The sequence below is a fragment of the Anser brachyrhynchus genome (assembly GCF_964034855.1).
Source record: "Anser brachyrhynchus genome assembly, chromosome: 1".
Classification (NCBI taxonomy): domain Eukaryota; kingdom Metazoa; phylum Chordata; class Aves; order Anseriformes; family Anatidae; genus Anser; species Anser brachyrhynchus.
Genome location: NC_137694.1, coordinates 200814064 through 200841291, shown reverse-complemented (window position 1 = coordinate 200841291; position 27228 = coordinate 200814064). Strand labels below are relative to the sequence as shown.

The following is a 27228-nucleotide window of genomic DNA, read 5'->3' as shown; positions in this document are numbered from 1 at the left end:
ATGGTTTCAATTTTAAAAGTTTTCTATTTTGGGGGAAAAAAGTAGTTGGATTAAATACGTTGTGAAACAAATTGATAAATTGATGTTGGAATTTCTTAGTGTCTTGCAGCATTTGCATTTTATTCTGATTGGTCATTTTTTGTGGTTGTGTTCCTTTAATTAGAAATGAAAGGAGACCTGATTTTGCAGTTTGAGCCACAACCTTTGCCAGCCCCTTCTGATAGATCTCAAGATAATGATCTCGATCTCTCTTTGGAGCAAGAATCTGCTTGTGACAATCGACAAGAATCAGAACAGATGACAGAAGGGGAGGTCCCTGATGGAGCAGAAAGTAAGACTTTTAAATTTTAACTTAGTCTTTTTGGTTTTATAGTAGAAGAGAAGGGATTGTAGGGAAATAGGGACTAGGGAAATAGTGTTGCTGGTTTCTGCAACAGTGGAGTCTGGGATTCATCTTACTCTGAAATACTGCAACTGGCTGAGCCCTCCTTTCATAGCATCCTGAGACAAATTGCTGCTTCTTTCTTTCAAGTAAGAGAAAATACTTGTTAAGCCTTGACAACTTGACAGTATAGCTGAGCTATTTGTCCAATTGTGTAAGCAATTTAAAAAAAAAAAGATTTTTTGTTTTCTATGACATGAGGATAGTCATTACCCCAAACTCTTAAAGGTGTATGTTCCTTACAGAACACGAAGAGGCAAAAACTCACCAATCTCAATCAAAACTTGCCTTAAAGAAGTTGCTGAACAAGATTAGAAGCCAGAAAGAGGAATGGACATCAAAAAATGACAAAGAGATTCCAAGTGAAGTTGAGACTATTGAATCAGGCACAATTCCTAGCGAGGAGAGACAGCTCTGTGATTTAGAACCTGACTATGAGCAACACAAAAATTCAGTATGTGAAGCCAGAGGTATGTAATACATACTTATATGTTGTGTAGGAACAAAAGGGTGGACTGTAATAATGTTGTTTAATTAATTTTTCAGTGGTGGTATTTTTATCATTTTGCTAGAGATTACATACAGTTCTCTCATCTCTGCCTTTGTCTTGTAGATTTGTTGAAAATGCAAAAGGGGAGAGGTTTTTGCTCCTTTATTCACCTTGCCCATAAAGATCTTTTGGAGGAAAGATGTCTAAATACCTTTATCTTGTAAATCTTGCCCATTTTTTTGCCGCACTTGCTGCTGCCGTGTTCTAAAAGGCGTTCGGGAGGAGAATTCTCAGTGCAAAATTGTTTGTTGAAGTTCCATACCCGTTAAATCGCAAGAACTGCATGCTTCAGAGATTCACAGCTAGAAATGCTTAAGACAAGCATGAAGTGATGTGTCTGTAGTGATGTATTTTTCCTGGTCTTAAGGCACCATTCCAAAAGGCCCCAGTGTAAAACTGGAATTTAGAGCAGTCGAATGTTCCATTTTGCTTGGTAGCCCCAGCAGTTTGGGTTCCTTCCCATGCTGGGCCTGTGCTCTTTTCATTAGGTGAGTGCTGAAGTTAGTGAACTTGCATCTAGTATGCTAAGTGTGATTTTTGAAGTCTATTAAAGTGATTATATATATATGTATTTTTTTTTTTCTTTTCCTACTTTGATAAGGTACTTGCTGTGGTTTTGTTTTAAATAAGCTTAAGTGTTTTAGTTCACTCGTGTGCATGGATACACCAGCATAATTCCCGGGAGCATAGCAAGAGTGAAAACGTGCCTCTGCTGAAGGTGTGCTGCTATTTGAAGCTGATAGTACAGGATGAAGATTTGCTTTTTGTGCAGTAGCCAAATGCTAGATCACTTTCCCAGAGACTGACAGTTTTAGATCCTCTTTTTTCTCAGAAGTTACTGCTTTTTTTTTCCCTCAGGATGATCTTGCTATTAGGCTACCAAGTTACCTGGGTAGAAACAATCGTCCATCCTGTTGGAGCTGGGCCATTACTTTATATTCAAGAAAGGCACATGATAAAGGGTCATTAATGGCTTTAATACAAAACCTGATTTTTCCAGCATCTTGTCAAGACCTGCTTGTGCATTTTTGTTTAGAGAGGTGGGAAGCTGTAAAGCGAGATGTAAGCATGATCCAAAACTCTTTCTGACTGCATTTACAGTTAAATAACAAATATATTTTAGACTCTGTGGAAATGTTGGAACATACAGCTGCAGCTGAAAATTCAGTTCTGATCCATCCTCAAGAACAAGCAGCTAAAATCAGAATGGAAAATGAGAGAAAGAAGTTGGTAAGTGTGTATATATGTACTTGTCTTAATTATGATGTAAAAAGTGATTTATAGGTGTTTCAGCTTATAAAGCCGTAATAGACCCCTTTAACATGCTGCGAACATTTGAATGAACTTTTAATGAGAATTCCAATTGTAGGTTAATACCTTTTTGGCTTAGGGAAAATGTAGCCAACAATACACAACTTTGAAACCCTGTGTAACAATACTGGAAAGTGTCTGGGATTGTTTAGAGTGACAGGAAAAGCTTACAGATCTTGAATATTTTGTCTCCTAGCTAATTTAAAAAAATCGAATGCAAGAAGTCTTTCATATTTATATGAATGCTACATTATATTTAGAAAATAATAGCTTTGTTCATTATATGCAATATATACATAGTGTATATATTTCATTATATTTTCATTGTATCATAGATGTTTAGAGACCTGCCAGCTATTACGTGGTGGTTTATCAATTAAAAAAAAAGTTGAAATTCAGGTCCTACCTAAATTGTAGAGTTAAAGTTCAGAGATTCAGGAAACATTTGTCAACATAGTGTGTTGCTAGAGATATATGTGGGGGGGAGTAACCAAACTTTCACCAAGGATCTACTGTTTTAACATCTGTTTTCTCCCACTTTTCACCTGTCCAGGTGTATTTATTCCCATGTCTGCATTAACTGTTCTCAAACTCTTCATCACATCCCCATTCAGACCCTGCCACTATAAATTGTTGTCCACCTCATCTTTGTCAGTGCTTTGAAAATTTTCCTCACTTCCATTCTAAAATGAAATGTGCTGTTGCTCCATGTGGATAGAAGTGATTTGTAGATGAAAGATACTTGGAAAGAGAATAAAAATAAACAAAACACTTCAGAGATTTATGGAGTGCTCTTAAACTGGTTATACATTAGCAATTTTAAAAATTTTGTTAGACTCAAATTAACATTTAAATGCATTGAAATCTTGATGAAAAGCTCTATAAAATGCAAAATAGGCTTCTGAATACAGTCTAAAAGAAAGACTTCCTTTGCAGTCTCTGGGAAATTATAATTTATCTTGAATGATTACATTTTGATTTTTATCCATTCTGTTAATGGGTAGATCAAAAGAGCACAATAACAAACAGATTCAGGGACTGTTAGAAATACCTAGCCAGGCAACTAAAAGTATTCTTGTAAACTTTGGAATTATTTTTTAAGGCCTCTTACAATTTGGAAAAGCTTGTCATACATAAGCAATAAAATTTCTGGTACAAGTTGCACGTTGGAGCAAAGTTTTATGTGTGGTGGTGTGGGTGTTTTTTTCCTCAAATTGTGTAGATTTTTTTTTCAATAGATTGAGCAAATAGAGCAACAGAAACAGGAACAGCTGGCCTTGCTAAAACAAATTGAAGAAAAGAAAGCACGTTTGGAGGCTGATTTTCTGAAGATCCAAATGCAAACCTGTTCAGAGGAGGCTAAGAACAAAGAGGAGGAGGAAGAGAAAGGTCAGCCAGTACAAAGCTGCAGCGTTCCTTCTCCAGATCAACAGAAAGAAGTGGAACATGAGGTGAAGAATTGCAGAAAGTTGTGTGTGTGTGAATTATTTTCTTATAAGAATCAAGAGCACCAATAGCTAGTTCTAAATTCTGTCGATCTCAACCTTGTTTTTAGTCCTCAGGCCATGAATCAGAAGCTCTTATACATAAAGACCACAACTTTTTTGTCTAATCTAGAAGCTTGTATTTCCCATGATATCAGAAAAACGCTTTGAATATTTGATTATCTTTGCATAGTTCTGGGGACAGCAAATATGTATAAAATAGCTGCTAGTAAAATCTGACTAGAGTCGTGTAATGATTATGTGTGTACAAATATCCTCCTTTTTGAAGGAAAAAAAATCTTAGGAAAAAAGAAAAGGAAAAAAAGCACCTACACCTTTTTGTCTTTATCTAAATCCTAAACATCTACTTAAATGAAGGGATATTTATTGTGGATATTGAGGAAAAGTAGCCTTTATTTTTATTTTTTAATCTTTTTTTAAAAAATTTTGAACCAGTTGCACAACGTTTATTCTTCAAAGAATCTGTTTGCCTTGTAAAAGCAAACGTTAGATCATTGCTCCCTCACTTTGCTACCGGGTACACTTACCTCCCTGATCTCCCTGAGCTAAGCACGCTGACTTTGATGGTATATGCTAGACTTGCCAAGAGAGGCTGTAGCTGTAGGCCACGTGTTCCAAAAACTGCTTTAGCTTCAGTGCCCGAGGCTGAAATCTCACAGACTTCAAGTGACAGGGAGGTTTCTGTAGACTTGGGAGAGCAAACATATAGTTTAAGATTGTTGCCTTAACAGTTTTCTGTGAGTTACTTGTATATTTCTACTTAAAATTATTCAATTTCAATTAGTCTGGAAGTACTGCTGTGTCAGAAACTAGAAGTCCTAGAGAAGACAGCCATTTACAGATGATTCGTAATTATCAACAGCGTCTTCTACAGCAAAATAGGTAAATTACTTTATAAAATGAAAGCTCTGACTTGCCTGCTTCAAATTAATTTAAATTGCTTTGATTATTGAAAATGATGTTAGTCTTTGCACCAGTCTGGAAAGATTCATGTTTTCTGTATGATTAGGCTGCACAAACAGACAGTTGAAGAAGCCAGAAAGCGTCTACAGGAGTATCAGAATAAACTGAAGCAAAGATACTCGGCTGCTGCTGTAACACCTTCAAGCTCTGTGGAAACAAAATCAATGAATTTAAAGCCTGTCTTAGAACCAGTTCTACAGAGGCAAAGAGCGCAACGTACGCAGCAGCAGTCACCCAAACAAGTTCATGCAGAAGACCATGGACGGTCACCACCTGTTTTTTCCAGCCTATGTAATATTCCTGAAAGCACATCATCACAAAATCAGGAGGAGCAAATGCATCATGTTTATCCTGGTAGACATGCACAGCCTCTAGAAACATCAAAACTGAGGTATGGTGAGTTTAGCTTGCCGTGGAGCTGTCCTTCACAGGAACCAGTGAGACCGCTGGAAACCTCCCCTGATCAGGTCAGGGAGCCATCTCCGTTCCGGTTACCACCAGCCGTAGGCACACAAGATGTTGCTGCAGTCAGAACACAGCCAGAAGCACGTGTACAGCAGGTTAGGTTTGCTTTGCCTGCAGAAGATTTCTCTGAGCCCTCAGAAGCAGAGCACTTTCAGGAATCATCTCAGATGATGTCTGACCATCAAGCAGAAACAGAAGCTGTAGAAGAGCCTCCACTCACAGCACCCCTTATGCCAGCCACAGGATCTCATGTGGTACAGGCCGCCACAGCTGATCCTTTGGTAGGTCAGCAGGGGTCTGTAGGGAGCACCATCAAAACAAGCCTTGAGCCCACCGCTCGTGCTGAACCTGTGACTTTATCTCATGAAGAAGGCGTTGAGGAGTTCTTGACATCAAAAAGTGGAGAGGCATCTTTGTTAAATTATTCTGGTATACTGAGTTTAAGGGATAGGATGCTGGCCTCATCAGAAAGCATCCAGGCTCAGCAACGGTATTTGAAAGAATTGCAGGAGCAGCTAGATGCACAAAGAGAAGCTCTTTTTTCTCGACAGAAAATACAAGAACAACTACTTTTACAGAAGCAGGATAAATTGAAGGAACAGATGCAGAGGCAACAAGACGCTTTGAAAGAATTTCTGAACAAGCAGGTAAGCTTTATAAATGGTTCACATGGTGAGTCAGCTAGTAGATGATAAAACTTTAGGGTGAACAGTAGGATCCCATAATGAAAATTTTAATTAGGACTTGTGATCTGTAGTTCTTTTCCATAACTTCTTATTTCAAAAAGTTTCTTTTTATGTGCACATATTAAGGAAATGTTTTGATAGTTGCACTCCTGACTTGTAATTTTGCTCGTTTCTGGGTAATGGGAGAAAAGTGCAAGTTTATTTTGGAGTTCCTAATGAAACCTCTTTTGCCCTTTTTTTAACCTGAAGCCATCTTAGAAAAATAACTGTTTCCTCGAGCCTTGCTATTGCAGTCTTCATACAGCTAAAATTCCTGAACTCAGGAGTGGAAAAGTACAAGCAGACTTTTCAGGAATTATTCCTCTTAAAAATGCTGATTATTCTAATAAAATCCAACAAATGCGTTGAAAACCTAGCCAATTGTTTTATCATGCTAGGTTTGTAGAGCTAAATATAGCATCTTTGTGCCCAAATGTTTCAGTAAGATAGACAAGGCACTTGAACTTCTTTCTCAAACTAGAAAGCTTAGTATTGTAAAATATACCCACAAGAAAATGCTGGCTTAATAAATGAGTATAAATATAATCTTAAGTAATGCTGCTCTTTTTTTTTTCTATTTAAGGTAAGACGTATCAGCACAAATGAAGAAATGACAGAAGCACTAATGCCTGACTGGATCAACAGGAGTGACATTTTCCAAGACTCAGAAAACTACCGGCAAGAGAACTGTGGCATGAGTAAACTTCACAGAAGTGAAATGATTTCGCAGTGCATCGATCTAGCTGGGCAAACTGGTAAGGCTGTTACAGCATTTTGTATTACAATATTTTTTTTCCTCTTTTTGCTGCTGAGATGCGGTTCTCTTCCATTTGCCCAAGCTGATTTGATAGATACGTTGTAACATGCCAGGGGATTTTAATCCACAGAACTTTATCTTGCAGAACAGCCTGAGAAAGTTCTACATAGAGAGCAGAAGTGGAGATCTTCCAAACCACCCGTGACAAAAGTCAAGTTAGGGCTTGACTTGGAACAGCATGAACTCAGTGTTATTCCAGAGGTAGACACACCGAGGAGTTGCAACATTTCTTTTGCAGGTAAAATATATTGTATATATTTGATAAAATATATTGTATATACACACACACATATATGTATATACACATGTATATATGACAAATGATTCTAAGAAATATAGATTGGAGGAAATGAATCTTTTCTGAAGCCTTTGAGCTGATTGATTGTAAAATAATAGCTGATACTGTTGCCCTAAAGTATAATTTGTACACCATCCTAGGGAGCTATTGTTGAGAAAAACTTATCCTATCAAGGTCTGACTAGAAAAATATATCCAAAATAAAAATCCAGTGAGAAAAGAAAATACACTGTAATTCCGGGACTGAAGTTTCCTGTTGATTTTTCTGTTGGGCATATGATAAAATTTGCAGGGTCTATGTTAAAAATTCCTTTCATATCAAAGATACTAGATTGAATGCAGAATAAAGTCTTATGTAGCTATTCCTACCTTGTTTTCTCTGAGGGTTTAATCAGATGTGAACGTATCAGTTAACTGCAAAAAGAACCATCAGAGCTTATGGAAGGGTGTTTAAAAGTTTAGCTTTGGAGCATAGCCAGAATGAGTGAAGTCTTTAAAACAAGGAGCTAGTATCTAGTTTCTACAGAATTTTTATATTAGCTCTTTAATGTTTTCAATTACAGAACACTGTAACAATTTCAGAACAACTCCACAAAGCAGTTACTGGTTTCTGTTACCATTTGTGTGCAGTACTTAGTAATTCTTTGTAAGGAACAGTAAGTAACAGGTACAACAAACTGACGTTTTCTAGATGCAAACATTTAATTCTTACCCCTCCACACCTCAATTCACCCAAGTTTCTTTGCAGCTAAAATCTAATGAATATTTTACAAAGCTTTAATATTGTGCTAGTGTTTCTAAAAGAGCAAAGCAGAACAATCCAAGTAATTACAGACCTGTCAGACTGGCGTTGATCTTGAGCAAAATAATGAAACAGCTGATATGGGACATTTTTTAATTAAAGAAAAGTAATTAATGTTAGCATCAGTTTATGCAGAATAATTCTTGTTGGGCCAATTTGGTGTCTTGATTAGGTAACAAATTTCTGTTGGTGAAGGGTTTGATTGAAGAATATGTTTATATTCTTAAAAGCACTTGACTTAGTACTACACTATTTCATTTAAAAAAATATCAAAATACATACCTAAAAATGCTTCTGAAATATTATCCAGTAAAATATTAGAGTAGGGAATGCTTACATGCTGTGTAAATCCCCTTCTGATCCACAGGTGATTTATGCCATTATTATTTGTTAGTTGTGTTAGATAATAACAAATTGAACTTGAGTTTTTTAATTGGATTGGGTGGCCAAAAGGGGCTGTTGGTGGGGTGAAAGGGTTGGGGAGAAAGGAGATCTTAATCCAGAGCAGAGAATTTGTGTTGCATAACTATATCTAAACTGATTCAGTGCTTTAAATTCAGGTAAAACAGATTCTGTTGGTGGAGAATCTTCTTCCACTTCAACTGTTGGGGAGTTTGCATATGTGAAATGTTACAGTCCTGCTCTTCGGAAGGATGGCAGGTCACCTGGGAGCACAACAAACTATGAGGAACACATTTCTAGTGAAAGTCCAAGGCAAAGGAAACAGTCCGGGTTACTACAAGAGCTGTTGCTGATGAGTGCTGAAAATTCCTGCGGTTCAGGTGAGGAGATGCTCATCCTTTTGAGGAACTGCGTGAGTACCATTCTGCACTGCTAATCTTACTGCTACGTATGTACCATGTAACCTGACTTGTTATAGAATATTCAGTGTTATTTAAATACAGTTTAATTTCAAGTGTAAAGAATGGAATTTCAATAAGTGTCTGTCTTAGAAGGACTGAATTTTGGGGTTTAATTTTTTTTCTTGTGATCCACTACCATTCTAGTAACCTGTGTTCATGCTATAGTGATCTGCAGTGCTAGTCAAGAGTTTTTCATCCTACGCATGTGCTTCGAATCTGTAACCTGTGGAGCTGTCTGTAAAGAAGCCTCTTTTGTATCACCTGATTGCTCTGCCTTTTCCATCAGAATCTCATGCATGCATAGGGAGCCAACTGCTAGAGAAAACTGCAGAAGCTGTTGTTTCTCTCCTGAGGGAGGTACCTTCTGCCAGAGTGTTTGTAGGGTGCTCAGGTGGGCAGCTTCACCGGGTGGGAACCTATTTTGAGCAAGCGCAGTGGTGGGCCTGAGTCAGTACCCAGTGATTCCTTTAGAGACACAACGGAAATTAATGTTTAAAGAGAACTCTGAATTGTTAATATACTGACACAGACATCCACAGAAAGTTCTCTTTCTGTAAGGAATTGCTCGGAAATTTAGTTGAGACAAACTATAGAAGGCTGAGTGTAACCAATAGCTTAAAGAAACAACCTTGAAAGAAACAGCTGGTAGCAACGATGGAGAGAAAAATAATGCAATGATGTAAGGATTACCTTAGTTCTGCTATTTTCTGTTAATCTCTGAAGAGCTTTTATTAGAAACTACACTGTTGAGACTGGTCTGTGTCCATGGATAACAAAGTTACTATGATTCCGTAAATAAATAGCAGTTGTTTTGGGTACCACAAATAAAGCAAGTTGTGGATGTTCAAAATAATGTTATTACAGGGTTGTTGAAACCTGCTAAGCACGTTATGGGTAGCTTAGCTGCCTTATAAAAGGACAGAGGTAACTGGTCTTAGGCAAACAAGTAAAGCAGGTTTCTATGAAGTTCTTCAAGCACTTGGACTAACAAGTGGATGCCAAGGGGTTTAAATCCTACAGTTTTTCCCTGCCTGTAAGAAATTCAGCTCGTCTCTTTAGTCTTGGAAGAGCTAACTCAAAGGCTCCAGTACTTCCAGTTGCACTGCATTTGCATCTCTTCAAATTTCTGCAGGTTGAAATGCAGTTTGTTGTAATTCCGATTGAAAAATGGCACGCTTGACTTGCTGTGAACTCTTATTCAAAGTTTGTGAAACACTTACTTGAGCAATGTGAAGTTTAATATGGGATGACAGCACCTCATTGTCCGTTAATTTTCAGCATCCATCCAAACTAAATACATTATTAGAGCTGCTAATGGGTTGTTTTCAGCGACTTCGCTGCCATATGTACGTCTTTATGAGCAACACAGCTCTGTGGTATGCACCTCTTGTTTTTTGCTAGAGTTTTCACTGCTGCCCCAAATCTTAACTTTTAACTTAGTTTGTGCCGAGACATCCTTTTCAATCAAGACTTAATAGGAATTGAACTTGCTTTAAATCAGTACACCTAAGTACGTTAGCTCACTTCCTTTCAATTGCTTCCTTTAATTCTCAGAATAGTCCTTTTGAAATGTATATTTAAATTATCGCCAAAGAATTTGGGTTTTAACAGTATTTGGAGACAAGATTTTCTGAGTAAGTTTTAGAAGTATTGCTCAATCACCAGTTTCCAAATTAACAAAAAATACCATACTGTAGTCTTTTTACATAGCATTATATATGAACAGTGTAATGGTTTATGTAAGAGGATTAGGAAACCACCATGTGAACATCCATATTTATACAGAAAAGCAAAGCTTTATGTGATTATGTATTTAGGAGCATTGTCCTCTTGAGCAGTTCAACAAACAACCCAAGCTGTCAACAATATCTTCTTTGTAATTTGAAGTCTGTAAAGCACTTAACGGCACTTGGAGTAACCGGTACAGTATTTTCATAAAGAAAATCTAGTTTTTCTTAAAGTTTTTAAAGATAGAAAGTTAGGGTGCTTTTGAAGTTGCAACTTATGATGGTAGCTGTGATTTCATTTTTCTACTTGATTCTAACTAGATCGTGTTTGCAGTTGTCCCATGTTTTCATAGAATATCCTGAGTTGGAAGGGACCCACAGGGATCATCGAGTCCAACTCCTGGCACCACAGAGGTCTACCCAAAAATTCAGCACGTTTTCAAGAGACATAATTGTCTCTCTAAAGATAAGAGCAAGTGAGTGCTTTCTGTGTGCGATCTTGACCTTACCCTTTAAAGAGAGATTCGTGGTGGTTTCTAGCTTTAATGTATAGCTTTACAACTTGCAAGTTGTACTGCTTTGTAATTATAGGACTACCAGATGTGCACAGATCCTATTAATCACTATTCACTTGCTTTTTCAAAGTAAAGCATTAGAGGTAGAAAGGTCAAAGTCATACAGGTTCTGAAAAAGATGAACTTGGTAAACTTATTTAGATACTTTATCAATAAAGGTGTTTCATTTGATATGAGGTTTGTCATTGGGTGACAGGCATATTCTTTTTTTTGGGATTTCCCTAACTATCCTTATTTCTCTCCTCCAATTGTTACAAGAAGGAAAAAAGAACCCCCTCCAATTTAGATGCAGACAGATCTGGATGTAAAGGTGGTCTCGAGGACTACTTTTGGTTAAGGAAGGATGAGTCCCTAAATCCCTGCTGAAAAATCCATAAATCCATACTGAGCGGTCACAAGTGCTACACAAACTGGTCAGCCGGTTAGCGGGCAGAGGGGACAGGTAATGTTAGAGTGATGTTGCAGGATTTGCCTCGCTGGTGGCACTGATTCAGATTGCTCTCTCTTACCATGCCACTGATGTCTCACAAGATGAGTTAGAAACTGAACATATTTGAGAATTCTTCAGTTCGGTTAAAATGAGCTAACAGAACGTAAATTGTTAATAGGGAATTGCAGAGTAATCCTACAGATGAGACATTTTGGTTGCATAAACCTTATTTCCTTAGGGAAATCATCTTGGAAATAGTGACTAGACTTGATGCATACAGCTTTTTCACAGTTCTCCTTACCGGCCTGTAAACAAACCTTTCTATTTACTCACCTTGGGCTTTGAGTCTCCTTGAGCAGCGTTCCAGATGCAATTACTTTCATGTAATGCCACCCTAAACAGAGATGTTATTCCATGATTATTTTTTGTGTAACCTAAGACTTCAATTTATTTTTAATAATCCCAAATATTTGTCCATAATTCATTATTGCAACAGGTTGTTTTATCCATCACCAATTTAGCAAACTAGTGTGGAGTACAACTTTCTTCCCCCTGTGGTTGGGTTTGGACCGGTCCCTGTTTTTCATTGTCTTCACAAATGATTTGTCGCTCAGTCTTACGCCTTTCAATTGCACCATAAAATTATTGCTGTTACTATTTTACTGCAATTTCAGTTGAATAAATTGCATTCTGGGTATTACAGCCTCATTTTTTAAACACATTTTAAACACTGTGGTGGCCGGGAGGTTGAAACGTGAAAGTCCTATGTAGATGTCAGGAAGCTGTGAGGAACAAGAGCCTTGCACTATTATTTTGGAGGGAGGGGAAAAGAATTAAAAAAAGCCCCTCTTTGTGAGCCACCAAGTACAGTTTTTAAGGATATTACTGTAATAAAGACATGAGATATGAGCATGTTGTATTTTTAACTCTGAAATCAGTAATTAATTTGGTTTATAGCACGGAATTGCTGCTGTTTGTCCCTTGTATTTATATCACAGAACAACGCAGTTATTGCAGTATAGGAATAAAACGTTTGCCGAATGGCTTTTAATAGAATTTATATAAAAGAGTATCAGATACTTGAATCTCCTCTCATATGTATCCTAAATTACTGCCTGTCACTCTGATAGGCTTTATAAAATAAAGCATTTATTTCAGAGAACTATCGAATCTTGATGTAAAGATATCAGAAAAAAGAATTCAGTGCCCTCCACGGTAGCTTGTTTCAGCATTTAATTATTCTAAAATAAGCAGTCTATTTCCAGCTCCCATATGTCCTACAGCCATTTCTTGCCACTGCTTCTTGTTACAACGTTCTTTGAGGTTTAGATGAAAGGACATTTTTTTCAAGGCCTTGGTTATTCTCACGGTCATCCGCCTCCTATATTACGGTCCCAAGAAGAACAGCAGACTTGTGCACTGTATCTGGACTGGATTACATGACTGGCAGCCAAGGAGCTCGCTGCCACCTTGTCCTACTCAAATTTTAAGTTATATTTACCATGAACCTGAAGACTTTTGTCATGCACTTGACTTACAGTTTTACCTGTACTGCAACAGCGTTAACAGACCCAGATTTGTATAAAGCCGAGATAACTTTTACAGTTGCAGTGCTACTGTGTTTGTCATTCTTCCAGTCTTTGTTACTTGCAAATTCTTTTGCCAGTGGCTCTGTTCAGTTTCTGATCAAAATGCCATGAATGATCAGGATCAAGCTTACTAGAAACTTTGGAGAACTGGAGAGGGAGGTCCTTCTGAGAACTGTTTTCCCCTTTATTTTGAGATCTGTCATCTAGCATTTAAAATAGTAACATAGTAAATGAATTAAGAATAGATTAATGTCTCTTTTAATTCAATAAGTATATTTTAGATGTTATTTCCTTTCGTTTCTTGTACTTCCTCCTAGCAGTGTAACTGGGTGACAGTGGCTAGAGGAAGCCTTGGATTATTATTTTTTCCTCTTTCTTTCCTAGAAGGAGTTTCAAAATGTTTGATGCTGACTTCAATAATTAATGCAATACTTAAGTATCTTATTCCACTGACGTTGTTTCACAGAGGAAACTTCTTCCGCTTTGTGTAGTAGGAAAACCAGAACATCTGGGTTCCATCTTCTAGTAAGAAATGGAGTTTCAGTTCATACAAGGGACACATTAATGTTAGAAGTCGCAATGTTATGAGATCTACCTAAGGATAGAGCCTTGCAGATGCCAGAAATTTGAAATGTCACTGTCATTAGCAGCCCTAGTAGAACTGGAGAAAACGTGTGAACTTAACTTCCCCAGTTTGAGTTAAATTTCTGTTGGATATTTAACACATTTCCTTGAAAAAGTGAGAGCAGACCTAACGGATTGAGAGCAGCCCTGAGGAAAAGGGCCTGGGGGTGTTGGTGGATGAGAAGCTCAACGTGAGCCAGCAATGTGTGCTTGCAGCCCAGAAAGCGAACCGTATCCTGGACTGCACCAAAAGTTAGGTAATTTTAAAAAGGTAATAAAAAGTTAGTTAGGTAATTCGTAGTCTCTGATTTCTATGGTCTGCTTTGCTTTGTAATCATTGTCGTGGTAGAGGGCAGAAGGATTCCTCCACCCCAATGAAATGGTTGTAGGAACACTACCAAAGACGTATTTCATTCTGCAAAGCCAAAGCATGAATTTTTAGCTCTTCAGGCATGGTCTACAGAGATCAGTCATGCTAATCAGAAATTGTGGTACAGTGGAACAGAAAGTATAATGTAAGTGAGACGAAAGAAGTAAGAATGGGCAAAAATCAGTGCCTAACAGTGAGGACAGCCGCCGTAGAGTATTACTGCCATCTGGTGTTAAAAAACAAAAACAAACCAACACTAACAACTGCTTTCTATTCCTTCTTGCTTCTATTACATTTTGTTCAGCTCAGTCCCAAGATTCTCTTACAGCTCAAGATTCACCAGTTCCTGCTGTTGAAGTTGGAGAGAGCACACCACGTTCTGGACCATCGTTCAGAAGCATTCATGCGGTTAGTCATAGCAAAGTAACTGTGTAACATAATTTACTCTTTGTGATGGGTTTAGCTGGAATGCTAAGATGATGTGCAGAATGGGTGGTAAGGCCCTGGCACAGGCTGCCCAGAGAAGCTGTGGATGCCCCATCCCTGGAGGTGCTCAAGGCCAGGCTGGATGGGGCTTTGGGCAACCTGGTGTGGTGGGAGGTGTCCCTGCCCATGGCAGGGGGGTGGAGCTGGGTGGGCTTTACGGTCCCTTCCAAGCCGAGCCATTCTGTGATTCCATTCTAAGCTGTCTCCTCTTCTGGGTCTCCTTGCCGAAGGTGTTCAACAGGGCAGGTCCCAGGTTAGACCCCAGTCATGCTCCCCTTCTTCCCCACTTGCAGGGGGAGTGTCACCCACTAATCCCTGTCCTCTGAGCCTGGTCAGCCAACCAGTTTTCTGCCTGTCTGGCTGGCCGTCCATCCAGATTGTAGCATCCAAGCTCAGATACAAGAATTTTTAGAGAGACTGTCAAAGGCCTTTGCGAAATCAATGTCAATGATACCCACTGCTTTTCTTTATCCAAAGATCCTGCTGTTTTGTCAGTGGACAAAACCACTATTTAAAAATTACTGTTTGTTTATAGATGTATGGAAACATTTATGCAGACAGTATGTATATTTGTGTGTGTGTGTACATCTGTGTATACACACTGCCTTATATAAATACTTAATATAAGTGAAAACAATGGAGGGAATGGGTTTCCTAGTTTTCTGTCTTAATGTATGTTTTAATTCAAAGTTTGGGAGAAATAAAATGTTAACATCTCATCCTTCAAACCTTCAAAATTTGGAAGTACCCTCATTCCCTATTCTGTGACTGTAGAGCTTTCTTCAAAATTAAGGAAGACAATATTTTAGAATACTTTGTATATTTAGGTGTAAAACTAGAATTAAACTGTTAAGTCACTCCCCTATATTCAGAAGGCACAGACTTGAAGGTGCTGGTAAAATTCCTGACTTTTTCATGTGTTTCATTTATGTTCCTCTGAGATCTACAATTCCACTGAAGTAGGTCTGTGATGAGAAATAGCCAAATCTGACCACCAGGAGATAAAATAATCTTCCAGGTGTAATGATTTGTAGACAGTTCTGAGAGGCTTGGTGTGTGTGGGTGTGTGTGCGTGTGTGTGTGTTGGGGGGAGGGGGCTGCTGGGGGCATTTGGGTCTGGGAGCTGGGCTGTGAATGTTGCGTGCTGAGCAATGATGAGTTCCTATTTTGCCTGACTGCCAAAAATGAAGGCTTCTACACTTGAACTGAGCTCAGAATAAAAGCTGTGGTTTTAAAGTTTCAAATAGTGTCTGAATACAAGGTAACAGATATGTTACTTCCTCCTAGGAAGTGCTTTCTAAGGTAGCGTCCCCAGATTTGGGTTCAGAGGCTTTCATGAAAGCGATACCCTGTGATTTATCTTCAACAGTTTCCACTGGAAGCTTTTTGACTAGCGAAACGTTGGATGCCAGCCCTATTGACACTGGTAAGTGTTGGGGTTTTGTTATTTTTGTAAATGAAAAATTGTGTTCTCTCCCTTATTCTATAGCAGAATGGATCTGGCTGACTGGACATAAATCTGTCTGAAAAAGGTTAATATGGAACTTCACTTAGGAATTGTCAATACATGTTTTAGAGTATAACTGGAATATACACATTCTGTGCTTGTGAGCTTTTTAAACTTGTAATTTAGCCTTGTAACACATCAGGTTTGGCAAAGGATATTTTAATAAGCAACTGTAACACTAACAATTTTCAGGTGGCACAATTTTTAGAAAATATGATCCCCAAACAATACACTGATGGAAGTTTTCCAATCAGTATATACGTTCAATTTTTAGAGTTGTCCTGCTGTTAGGAGAATTGTGTCAATATCTTGTTGCACCAAAGTGTTACCGTAGTAATTTCCAATATCTTGTAAAAATGCCACTTTTGATGCCACGTTGACTTGGAAGTGTGTTTGTTTCCTTTTTTGCTTGCAGGCTGCCTCTTGATCTTAAGTTAGCATTGTATAAAATTAAAAATTAGATCTTTATAATGTATAGTCATTCCTCTCTATACTGGCTTTATCACCTGTGAACATGGAAGGTGGGTTGGAAAGTGATTATGTAGTGACCTGTAGATTTATTCACTTTAAGGCTTAATATTGTCTTAATCTGAATTGTATCTGATCTCATTTGTACCCATATATGTGTATGAGTTATTCCATGTTCATAAACCAGTCCTTGAAGATTACTTCTTGAGCCACTGAAGTCTCAGGCTGGCTCTATTTTAACTCCAATCTTCTGAATGTGTAAGTGGCATTTTGAGTAACAAACTTTGTAACTTGCATCAAATTGTGTCTTCCTTATGTAAAGCTCAAACTCTAAGATCATTTGCTTGCAGCCTTTCTTTCCTATTGTTTTTAGTTGTAAAATATAAGGTGTCAGTATTGATTGGAGACAGCTTACAAAAAACCACAAAACTAAAAAAAAACCACCAAGAATCCAGATGTTAAGGGTATTTCAGGGTATTAAGCAGTGTGTTTTCAGGTGAGTTCATGTGAGTGGCTTATATGAAAAACCGTGTGAACACCGAGCTTCTTATTTCAGGATTGTCTTCTGACAGTACGGAAGACCGAATTTTGAAAAAACCAGCAAGCTGCCCTTGGAGCTCCTTGCTGCCTTTTATCTCGCCGCAGAGGCAAGAGAATCTGTCAAGAGCACCTGAAACCTGGTTGTCAGAAGGGGAAGTGTACCTTTATAAGGACAGTGAGATTCAGCAGATCTTGGAGAAATGTGGTGGAGATTTGAAGTCTTCATCAGAGAACAATGTGCATTTCCAAGGTACCTGCGATTTTAAAGCATTTATGTGTTACACTGTCATACGGAATGAGGGTTATGCATTTCTGCATTATATTCAGCTTATATTTTATTGTCAGTGTGTTCTAACTGCTTTAAAGATGTTCGTCATCCTTTGCTTTATGTATATGTCTGCATAGTATAGCGCAACAAAAAGATAATCTGATCAGACATCTGATCATATTCTGTGCAGCTTCCTGCTACTATGGCTAGACTGTTTCTGTTGTCTGTGCTGATCTTATTGCTTGTGTATCTATAACTCTGTATTAAGGGATTCAGAACAGATAACAATATATAATACTTACCAACTATCAACCCTATCTGAATGAAACACCGATTAACAGGCTGCCAGAAGGTCTGTGCTCTCCTCTGTGCACAGTTCTGTGCTAAGTGCACGTTTAATGATTCATGAAAATAAAACATCTTTATTAGCTGTCGTGGCGATAACTCCAGTGTTTTAATTTGAACTACTTCCTTCTGCAGTGTCTTTGGAAACGTGGAATCATAGAACTTTAGATTCATCTAAAGAAGGGACTTCTACTTGTGATCCAAATTCTCCTTCCTGCTCAAAGCAGAGCCAATTTATGCCAGGTTGCTTAAGGCCTTTTTGAGCCAAGTTCTGATTATCTCCAGCGGCAGAGATTCCATACCACCCAGGCAACTTGCTTAACAACCTTCACTGGGACTTTTTTTCTTTGTATCTAACCAGAATTTCCTGTGTTCCATCTTTTGTCAATTATCTTTTCTTCTGTCACTGGGCATGTTCAAGAAGAGCATGACTGCATCTTCTCTTTACTTTCTTTTAGGATGTTGTAGATGCCAGAGATGTCTGTTCCTCACCTCTTTTCCCACACTGAAGCCTTTTTGTAAAACTGAACAAACCCAGTTTTTAAGCTTCTCTTCAAACATCATGTGCTTCATCCTTCCTCTAATCACCGTTAAGTCTCCTCGCTGGACTTGCTCCATTGTGTCAGTGTGTACTTTTCATACTGGGAAGCCCTAAATAGGATACAGTGCTTCTTACGCAGTCTTGCAAGTACTTAACAGAGAGCTTCTTGACTGTAGATTTTCATTTAAAAGTAAAATAAAACCATCACTTTCTTGCTGCTGTTTGTACCTGCGTTGTAAGAGTTGGATGTTGTAATTTTTATTTATTTATTTTTTTTTACAAACTACTATTTGTATGCCTGCAGAATTCTGTGTGCTCTACTTATTCCATCTGAAAAATAACCTCTTCTCTTATAGCTCTGGCAGCTGAGCTTGATTTTCCTGAAATGGAGAGGCATTTTCCTAACTCCCGTCATCAGCTCTTTCAGCCTTTGGAACCAAGTCTTGACTTTGATATTTCATCATCCATTTCTCAATACAAGATTTCCCAAGACAACAGAGAATTTAGGAAGGTACTACAGAAAAACTCTGGCTTAAAATTTATGTAAGATTGAAACGTGTAATCCTTATACTGTGTTCTGTTTATATGAAAAAAGATTTTGATATATGTAGAACTGGAGGCATTTTTGCTGTTAGCAAGGAGCAATGTGATCTAAAAAGCAAAAATTTCAGTTGACTTTTTATCCTTCATATTCCTGAGAAAATGAAATCTTAATTGGGATTTTTTCTGCCACTAGACTTCAACATTTTCAACAGAAAGTCAAGACATGTCTGCATTTCTAGATGGGCGAAACTCCAGTCTGAATATACAAAGAGGCAGTCTGCCTTCTAGTCTTGAAACAAACAAGCCTGACACCATTACATCAGAAGAAGAGTCTTTTAAAGAAAATGGTATTCTGGGTATGTACAATGTAGTCTGATCTATGCTTACAAAATCAAACCATCTTTAGTATGGAATTACCAATCCTTAAAGTTGGTTTGCTGGGTTGAAACTGGAAATGAACTCTTCCCTTCTAAATCAACAGTTGCTACTTAAATACAGAAGCAGACCCTGATATTCATATACTCTAACAGATATCTTGTTACAAACACCATTACTCCGAACATTCCCCTCCTCCTCCTTTACCTCAGCCTTTATTGCGGAGCATGACACCACACAGTGTGGGACATCCCTTTGGCCAGTCTGGGTCAGCTCCTGGCTGTGTCCCCTCCCAGCTCCTTGTGCACCCCCAAGTACCTCGCTGGCAGCACCAGGAGCTGAACAGCCCTTGGCTCCGTGTGAGCACTGCTCTGGGACAGCTAAACATCGGTGTGTTATCACTGCTATTGTCATCAAAAATCCAAAACACAGCACCATACCAGCTAGTAGCAAGAAAATTAACTCTATCCCAGCCAAAACCATGATGTGTGTGGTAATTAGGATGTTAGTGAACAAGTATCAGTGCTGGCTGAAACCAATAGTTTAATTAGTTTTTTGAAAAATTGGTTCATGCATACATCCCTCATTTTGTACATTTGAGGAAATAATTCAATTTATGAAACTTTGATTTTTGAGGCATGTGTTAGAATTTCTGTAACCTTATTTCTCTTTTATACACTGTGTCCTTCAAGAAACCGTCGGACTTTCCTCTTGCACTGTTGAGTTGCACCAACAGTCACTGTGTACTGCATGTGAAATTTGTTCTGATTATAAATTGCCTTATCTACCTTCAGAATGAAGGAAGAGAGAAAGGAATAAACTTTCAGATGACAATGTAATAATTAGTAGATTAAAAGCTTATGATTCTACAGCAACACTAAGCTAACAGCAGCTCATAACTGGAAAAGTTTTTTTGTTAACGTTCTGCAGTTGAATTATTAAAATTATAAACTTAAATTATAAATAAACTTAATAAATTATAATAAACAATATATTAAAATTATAAACTTAATAAATTATAAATTATAAACATTATAAATGATAAACTTAATCTGTAACATATTCTAAAGAAAGAACTGATCTGAAATTCCAAACACAGTGAGCAGTAACATAAGTATTTCTGAAGTTCTAAGTCACCAAGAACCAGGTGTTTCAGCACAATGGTGCTTTAATAGAAACTGATCAATAACAGTAAAAGTAACACAGTATTTATGTAGTGGATGTATGAATAACATAAATGTTCCTGGTTATTTGCATATATATCCACATAATTTTGGGAAACACATACTGGTCATGTTTAAAGCTGCAAGCAACCGTGCTAGGTTTTATTATGCTTCTTTCACTTTTGATAGCAGGTACGAGTGCAAAAGAAAATGCCAGAAAAGGCTTACACCGTGAGACTACCTCTGGTGACAGCAAAGGGGATTTAGCAAACTCCTGCTAGCTGTAACATTCACTTTCTAAATTGCTCATAGAAACAATCTTTGTGCTTTAAACTTCTCTCTTATATTTCCTCATCTCTTTTAAGTTTTCTTTTTATGATCCCAAACCAATTATGCTTGGGCTTTAAAATAAAAAAATAATTAAAAACAAGCAAACAAAATACAAATAACAGGATGAGAAATCAAGAACTAATTCAGGTTGTCAGTTTGAGGTAGGTTGATATTTAGTTCCATCATCTGGAGAATTTTCTAGCGATGGCTGATATTACAGTGTAATTCCTCCCTCCCTGTAGTCTCTTTCAAGATTTTTAATAATTGCTATTTATCTGGAGACAGTATTCCTTATGCATATAAAACCAGATATCTTGTTAAACAAAACAAAAATTTCTTTAACAGAAACACTTAAAGATTTAGATGATATATTGCTATCAATATAAAAAACAAACCAAAAAACCACTACCACTAAAAAAAAATTAATAATGTGATGCTGGAGTCTGTGTAACTGATTTTATCAATCTTATGTCAGAGGCATATTAAAAATATATGTATGTATTTAAAGAAACCTTGTTTGTTTGCTAGATGCTGTAGTACTGAAATGCCTTCCCAGTAATTAAAATACTTACACCCAATTTTTCTCCTTTCCTAGCTTCTTCTGGAAAAAAAAGTAATCTTGGTTTGTACATTTAGAATCTAAGGGAAAGATAATTTAGGGTACAATACTGTAGCTTTTAGGAGTCACAGAATGGTTTGGGCTGGAAGGGACCTTAAAGCCCACCCAGCTCCACCCCCCTGCCATGGGCAGGGACACCTCCCACCAGCCCAGGTTGCCCAAAGCCCCATCCAGCCTGGCCTTGAACACCTCCAGGGATGGGGCATCCACAGCTTCTCTGGGCAGCCTGTGCCAGGGCCTCACCACCCTCTGAGGGAAGAGTTTCTTCCAGCTAGCTGACCTAAATGAACAGCTGTCAGTGTTCCAGTTTGGATGTTGTCTTCTGCTATGAAGAGTTTCTGCCCAAGTAATGATGTTTCTGATCACTTTCTTCCTGCTTTTGAGATTTTGCTGGGGGTTCAAAAGAAACTCAGAGGACTGCTATTTGCAGTGTATAAATAGATACAAATACAAATCTAGTGACTTACAATGCAGTTATGTCAGCAGCATTGTGAAGGCTATCCCTAAACATGTTGTAATAAGCAACAAAAAATGTTGTTTCTTTTTGTGTACAAAATGAATCATATATAAAAAACAAATCAAAAGGAGTCAAAGTTGAATGAATCAAGCAATGTTAATGGTATCATATTTTACTAAACTTGAGCAGAGTTGCACATTCCTCAACAGTCCTGTTATGGAGGGATTTTTTTAAAGCCGAAATTGTGTTGCGTTAAGATAGAATTCCGACTCTAACTTTTTGAAACAGGTTCAGATGAATCTTTCCACCCACTGCGAGCAGAATCTTCTCTGAGCGATCTCAGTCAGAATGCTGATCAGCCAGAGGACCGTAACGTAATGTTAGAGAAGTCTTTTGGACAAAACCCTGGGATTAAAACACGAGGCAATGAGAACTGTATTTCATCTGCCAGAGAGTATGAAGAACTGGCAAGAAACATGGAGTGTGTTAGTCTGCAGTGTTCAATGGAAGAGACGCGAAATGAAAGTCTGAGCTCACTGGAAGAGCAAAAGTCATTTTATCAGCTAAATACCACACCTGTCCCAGTGGAAGAAACTTCCCCTCAACACTTATTCAGAGAGAGTGTAACATTCAGGCAAGAGACTCTGTCTTCTGAAAAATTACCTGTCGAGGCATTTGATAGGAAGTACGTGAAGCTTCCTGAAAAACTACTTCATGTATATGAAGCAAATAAAGCAGTGGCAGTGGATTGTCAGTGCGATAGCGGTGTAAAGGAGCCGGATCAAGGATTTCCAGAAGTACAGAAATCCTCAAGGATTACCAGAGAAACCAGCTTGGAAGTCCCAGGCGTGCGTTTACAGGCTGTTGTACAACAGAATGTTTCTTTCCTGGGAAGACATGAAAAACATTCCAGTTCTGTGCCTGGAAGCTCATGTCGTATTCCAGTCTGGGTAAGTAAAACAGATGTGTTTTTTTTTTTTAAATTTGTGCAGGTATTTTGTTTATTCACTTTTTTTTTTTAATCAAGCAATTTTAGGCCTTTAACATCAGATAACTTGGCAAATGTTCACTTTATGATTCTAGTTTGACTTGCATGTTTCCTGGATTTATGCTCTCCTGCTTGCCCTTTCAGATTGTAGCACTGAAGTAATCAGCGGTAGCTAAATTGAGCTTTATCTCCCATGAGCATCATCGCAGGAGCCCTAGCGTATATATTCCATCTCCCATGGCATTAGTTGGTGTACCATGTGCACTGGCATGACATGGCAGTTCCTTAACTGAACAGCCCCTACCCCAGTTAAGAAGGGGGCTAAATAATTTAACCAAAGCATAAGTAAACTTAAAAAAAAAAAAAAAAAAAAGGTTTGACAAAGTGGTGTGTTTTTATTTATTTATTATTATTTTTTAAAAAGCATGGCTGTAAGTAGTTTTCAGACGTAATTTAAACTTGAGGGGTGGAAGAGGTGATTTTGTTGCTTGGTTCTTTGGGTTATTTGTTTTCATTTAGCAGTGTTTAGAAAACAAACAAGCAAAGAAATGTACTTTACATTGGATTTAGGTTCCAGGGTTTGCATGCATCAATTAACAAACATCCCAGGCAAGGTGCTCTATTTCCTTAGTGCTTGGGGCAGATTTTTTTTCCTACGTGTTGAACTAGCCTCATCTTTGGAACAAGCTACTAGCTGTTGATATTTCTGCAAATAGTGGTTTTTTTTATTATAACATTAATATTAAAAATATATTTTTAAATGTATACAATGCATATATATATATATATATTATATCTTTTACACTAAGGTCTTGTGTAATCTGTTTGCTAGGAAACTGAGTCGGGGCATGGCATTATGGAGGAACCTGAACTCACTCTGATAAGCTCAAATGACATCAGCGTTGTGGAATCTGACGTTGAGCATGCGAACCAAGAAAAAAGTGAAGAGGATAAAATCAGTAACCCAGCACGTGTGGATAAGTCTGACCTTAATGATTTTACTGAGGTGAGTCTTAATTAGTTGTAATTCTGCAGTTGAGATCTAGTGGGTGAAGGGACTCTACTGGATTTATTTTTAAAGTTTTTGAATGCTTTTAGAAACACAGTTTCTGATTCTTACTGTCAAGATCCATTTCTGATGATTTTTTCTTGTATCTAAAGGCAAAAGAACTCCTTTTATTTCTATCTGGTCTGTGTCAGTGTTGCAGTACTACTACTTGACTCAAACGTGTGTGTTTTATGCATTTTTAACTAATGTTTCTTTTTGAGACAGGAAAGAGAATTTTTACCACTAGTTCCAGATGCGGATTATTCCATGTTTGTAAGGCCTGACAGTTCTTCCAGAGCCCGGAGTCCCAATGACAGACAGCATCCATCACATCAGACCGCAGGTAATTAATTAGGAGCTTCTCAGGTCTTTGGTATGCTTTGAGGCTTTAAGATGCTTTTGATGCAGTAATTATTACAGCATTTGTCTTGGCAGTACTGCTTACAGGTACCAGATCCTGTAGCTCTGAAGTGCTGCCTATTTTGCAACGTTCATTATTCACAATGTCATTCTCCTCGTGCCATTTATCAAAGCAGTCAAGGTCAGCATTTTATGAGAAATGGATTGAAACATATGAGTTATTAGAGGTGATAATGTTCTTTGCTGAACGTGAGAAATGTTTAGTCTTCTCCTTTCCTTTCTCAGTGATGCTCCTAGAGTTTCCTTCTGCATCAGGAAGTTTGCAAGAATCTTTTTTGAAAAGAAAGAAGAGCTTCATTCAGAAATCTCTGGAAAGAGTAGAAGAAATCAAAAATAGAGAGAGAAAAAATGAAAAGCCAGAAGCCAGACAGTTTCAAAGAGGAAAGTCTGAGAAGTTAAGCAGGCAAAAGGAGTCTTTTCTTCTCACTGGTATGTTTATCTGGGGACATGACGTAGGAGTAGGTACGCCTTTAGTCGCTGTGTAATACCAAAGAACAGCTCTCCCATTTCTTTCACTCTTGCTTTTGCAGGCTCTGCAGGGATGTGGGGAATTTTTTTTCCCCACTCTTTGGCTACCTCTTCAGTGATATAACGGCCCTTAATTATCTGCTTCATACATGTGTGGTCATAAGGTGTCTCTTACGACTGTATTGAGAGACCTCACTCATCTCTGATGTCTGTTAATAGGGATTTGGAAGTCAGCTGTTGAGAAGCAGTAGCCTAACGAGTCAGAGTGAGAGACTTAATTTCAACAGAAAACTTCAATCTCCATTGTGTCCATTCTTCCAGCTTTTCCTTGCTGTAGTTCCATCTTTCAGTCTTTGAAACCTCTCGTGTTTTTGAGTACTCTTGTGCTGAAAAACCCTGTCATTGACGTTCCTTGATATCATACAACCAGTCAGCCTTGTGTCAACTTGTTAAATTGAGTAAGCCTTTGCTGGGGCACAGTGCAGCTTTGTATGAATATATGTATTAGCTAGATTAAAATCTCCATTTTCCGTGTCTTTTGAAGGAAAAAAAGGTGCAGTTGTCAACCAGTTGAAGAAAGTAGGAGAAGTGAAAGTATCTTCTCCAGAAGACAGGAAGTCTGGAGAAGTGGAAATGCATCAGCGTACCTCAAGGTACCGCACGAACAGAAAGAAGTTTGGATTAAACAAGCAGAAGTAGTTCATCTGTGTCTTGTGACAGCACTTTGTGGTCTTCCAATTGCACCTTAACTGAACACAGCTTAACATGAAACTATTGGGAGAGGGGAGTGAAGTGTGTTTGAGGCAGGCGTATACTTGGGGCAATTCCCTTGCAGAGCTTCCTGTAAGAATCAGGGCTGGCAGCCTGCTCAGCTGCAGCTCACAATTAAAGCTGGACACTGACAGCTCCAAAATGGGGTTTTTGTGAGGTCAGGGAGCAGGAGAGGAATTTTAAGTGACCCTCAATTATTGGATAGCGAAGTCAAAACTGGTTTTTTCTTAATTTCTAGTAATTGAGACAGACTTCCTTAATGTTAATTTACTCCTGCTTTGCCACTTTGCTTCCTGACAATATTTTCCCATTGTTTTGACAGACTTTATGATCAACTTGAAGAAGTAAAAAACAGAAAGGAGGAAAAGAAAAGGCAAGAAACTTATGCTAAAAACAGAGAAAAGGCTAAGGAGTTTCAGAAGGTAAAATAATCTGTTATACGGTATCTTGAGCCGGTCAGTTCTCATTTCACTGAGCTTCCAAGCAGAGACAGTTGTGCAGTGTGTGACTGAACAGAACACGGACTGAGTCAGAATGTTTCAGCTTCGCTTTTGGGGAGTTGTAACCTAACCTTTGGTAACTCAGCTTTTAAAGATTTCATAGCTATTGCTATGGGCATATCACACTTAAGACTGCCCCTGCAGACAGTCACTGTGTTTGCAGGTTCAGAGCCCCTCTTCGGGCTGAAATTTTTCTCTAAAGGAAATTGGCTTTGGCTGTTCCAAGTAACTTCAGTTTCTACTGAGCTGAGAATACCTGAGGGTAAGGTGGCAAGGGACCTGTTTGGATTTGCCTGTAACAGGAGCTGCTATCTGTAGAAGTTACACAGCTGCTGTTACCGCTGTTCAGCCTACACCCAAGTCGTACCTCAGTTTTTTGCTTTACTACATTTTTAGTATGACTACTTAAGCTACATCACTGTTGTCTCATTTTTTTTACTTACAGAAAATGCTAGAGAAGTTACGAGCCAAGAAGACAGGGAAAACACCTTGACTGGCAGAAGCCTTTGAGCACTCTCCGTTAACTGGGTTGGTACAATTCAGAAGAGCAAGCACTTAGCAGTAAAATCTTATTTAAATATGGTGTCTGTGTAATACCTAAGGTAACAGTTCAGCAATTAATTACTTTTCACCTGTGGCAAACTTTACTGGAATGACAACGCTGTAAGTCTCTTGATGTGCATTTTGGTTCTAAGAGCTTGTACTAGTAATACAAATTGTGTAAAAATAAAGGTTATTTTTAAAAAACCTCAACCTACGGATTCCTTCTGAAAAGCTGCATCTTTAGGTAGTTCCTCAAGTTTTCTTAGCCCATCTTAGAGTACACTACAAGCTCAACTAAGCCCCAGGATATCACAAATTGTAAGCTCAACTGGTAATGCAAGCCTGAATTTTGTTACCAGTAGGTAGAATACCTGGGTAGCTCCATGAAATCCGGCCCTAGTTAAGAGACAGTAAAGTTAAAGTCTCAGAAGGGTAGAAGCTGCTGAGCTTCTTTTTAAAGAACAGTTAACTGCTTTGTTCATTTCAGAAAGCAGTATCACTGCTGTTATAGCTGAAGAGGCTTTCAAACTGCTACCCCCTCCTTAAATAAAGAGGGTAAGCCAAACATAGTTTGTTTGTCAGTCCCTGGATTTAAGTGATGTGGAGTGTTGCTGCAATGGGGGGGGATCAGAGGTAGTAATTTTGCAGTTGAAGGGTATAGGCTCTACTCTCACCTTCACACTCGTGGTTTTAAAGGGCTGTTCCCCTCTTATACCTGAATATTCTTTTTCCTTTCTCACAAAACAAGCCAACTTCACCATGTTTTATAGTATAGGGTTAAGAAATAATCCCT

The 27228-nt window shown here is 38.2% G+C and overlaps 1 protein-coding gene across 2 annotated transcripts in view; it reads left to right on the top strand.

The window, feature by feature from the left end:
• The window catches only part of CEP295 (centrosomal protein 295), a 39613-nt gene extending 12515 nt beyond the window's left edge, over positions 1-27098 (top strand). For both annotated transcript variants that reach the window (XM_080566980.1, XM_080566981.1), the window contains exons 9-29: positions 164-331; positions 688-912; positions 2116-2222; positions 3542-3754; positions 4593-4690; positions 4818-5883; positions 6545-6716; positions 6864-7016; positions 8438-8659; positions 14360-14463; positions 15829-15967; positions 17073-17306; positions 18567-18721; positions 18947-19109; positions 21986-22647; positions 23518-23691; positions 23959-24076; positions 24379-24582; positions 25166-25274; positions 25715-25814; positions 26338-27098. In XM_080566980.1, the coding sequence (XP_080423106.1) occupies positions 164-331; positions 688-912; positions 2116-2222; positions 3542-3754; positions 4593-4690; positions 4818-5883; positions 6545-6716; positions 6864-7016; positions 8438-8659; positions 14360-14463; positions 15829-15967; positions 17073-17306; positions 18567-18721; positions 18947-19109; positions 21986-22647; positions 23518-23691; positions 23959-24076; positions 24379-24582; positions 25166-25274; positions 25715-25814; positions 26338-26385 (4634 nt within the window). In that variant the 3' untranslated portion in view covers positions 26386-27098. The remainder of the gene's footprint in view (positions 1-163; positions 332-687; positions 913-2115; positions 2223-3541; positions 3755-4592; positions 4691-4817; positions 5884-6544; positions 6717-6863; positions 7017-8437; positions 8660-14359; positions 14464-15828; positions 15968-17072; positions 17307-18566; positions 18722-18946; positions 19110-21985; positions 22648-23517; positions 23692-23958; positions 24077-24378; positions 24583-25165; positions 25275-25714; positions 25815-26337) is intronic.
• The last annotated feature ends 130 nt before the right edge of the window (positions 27099-27228 follow it).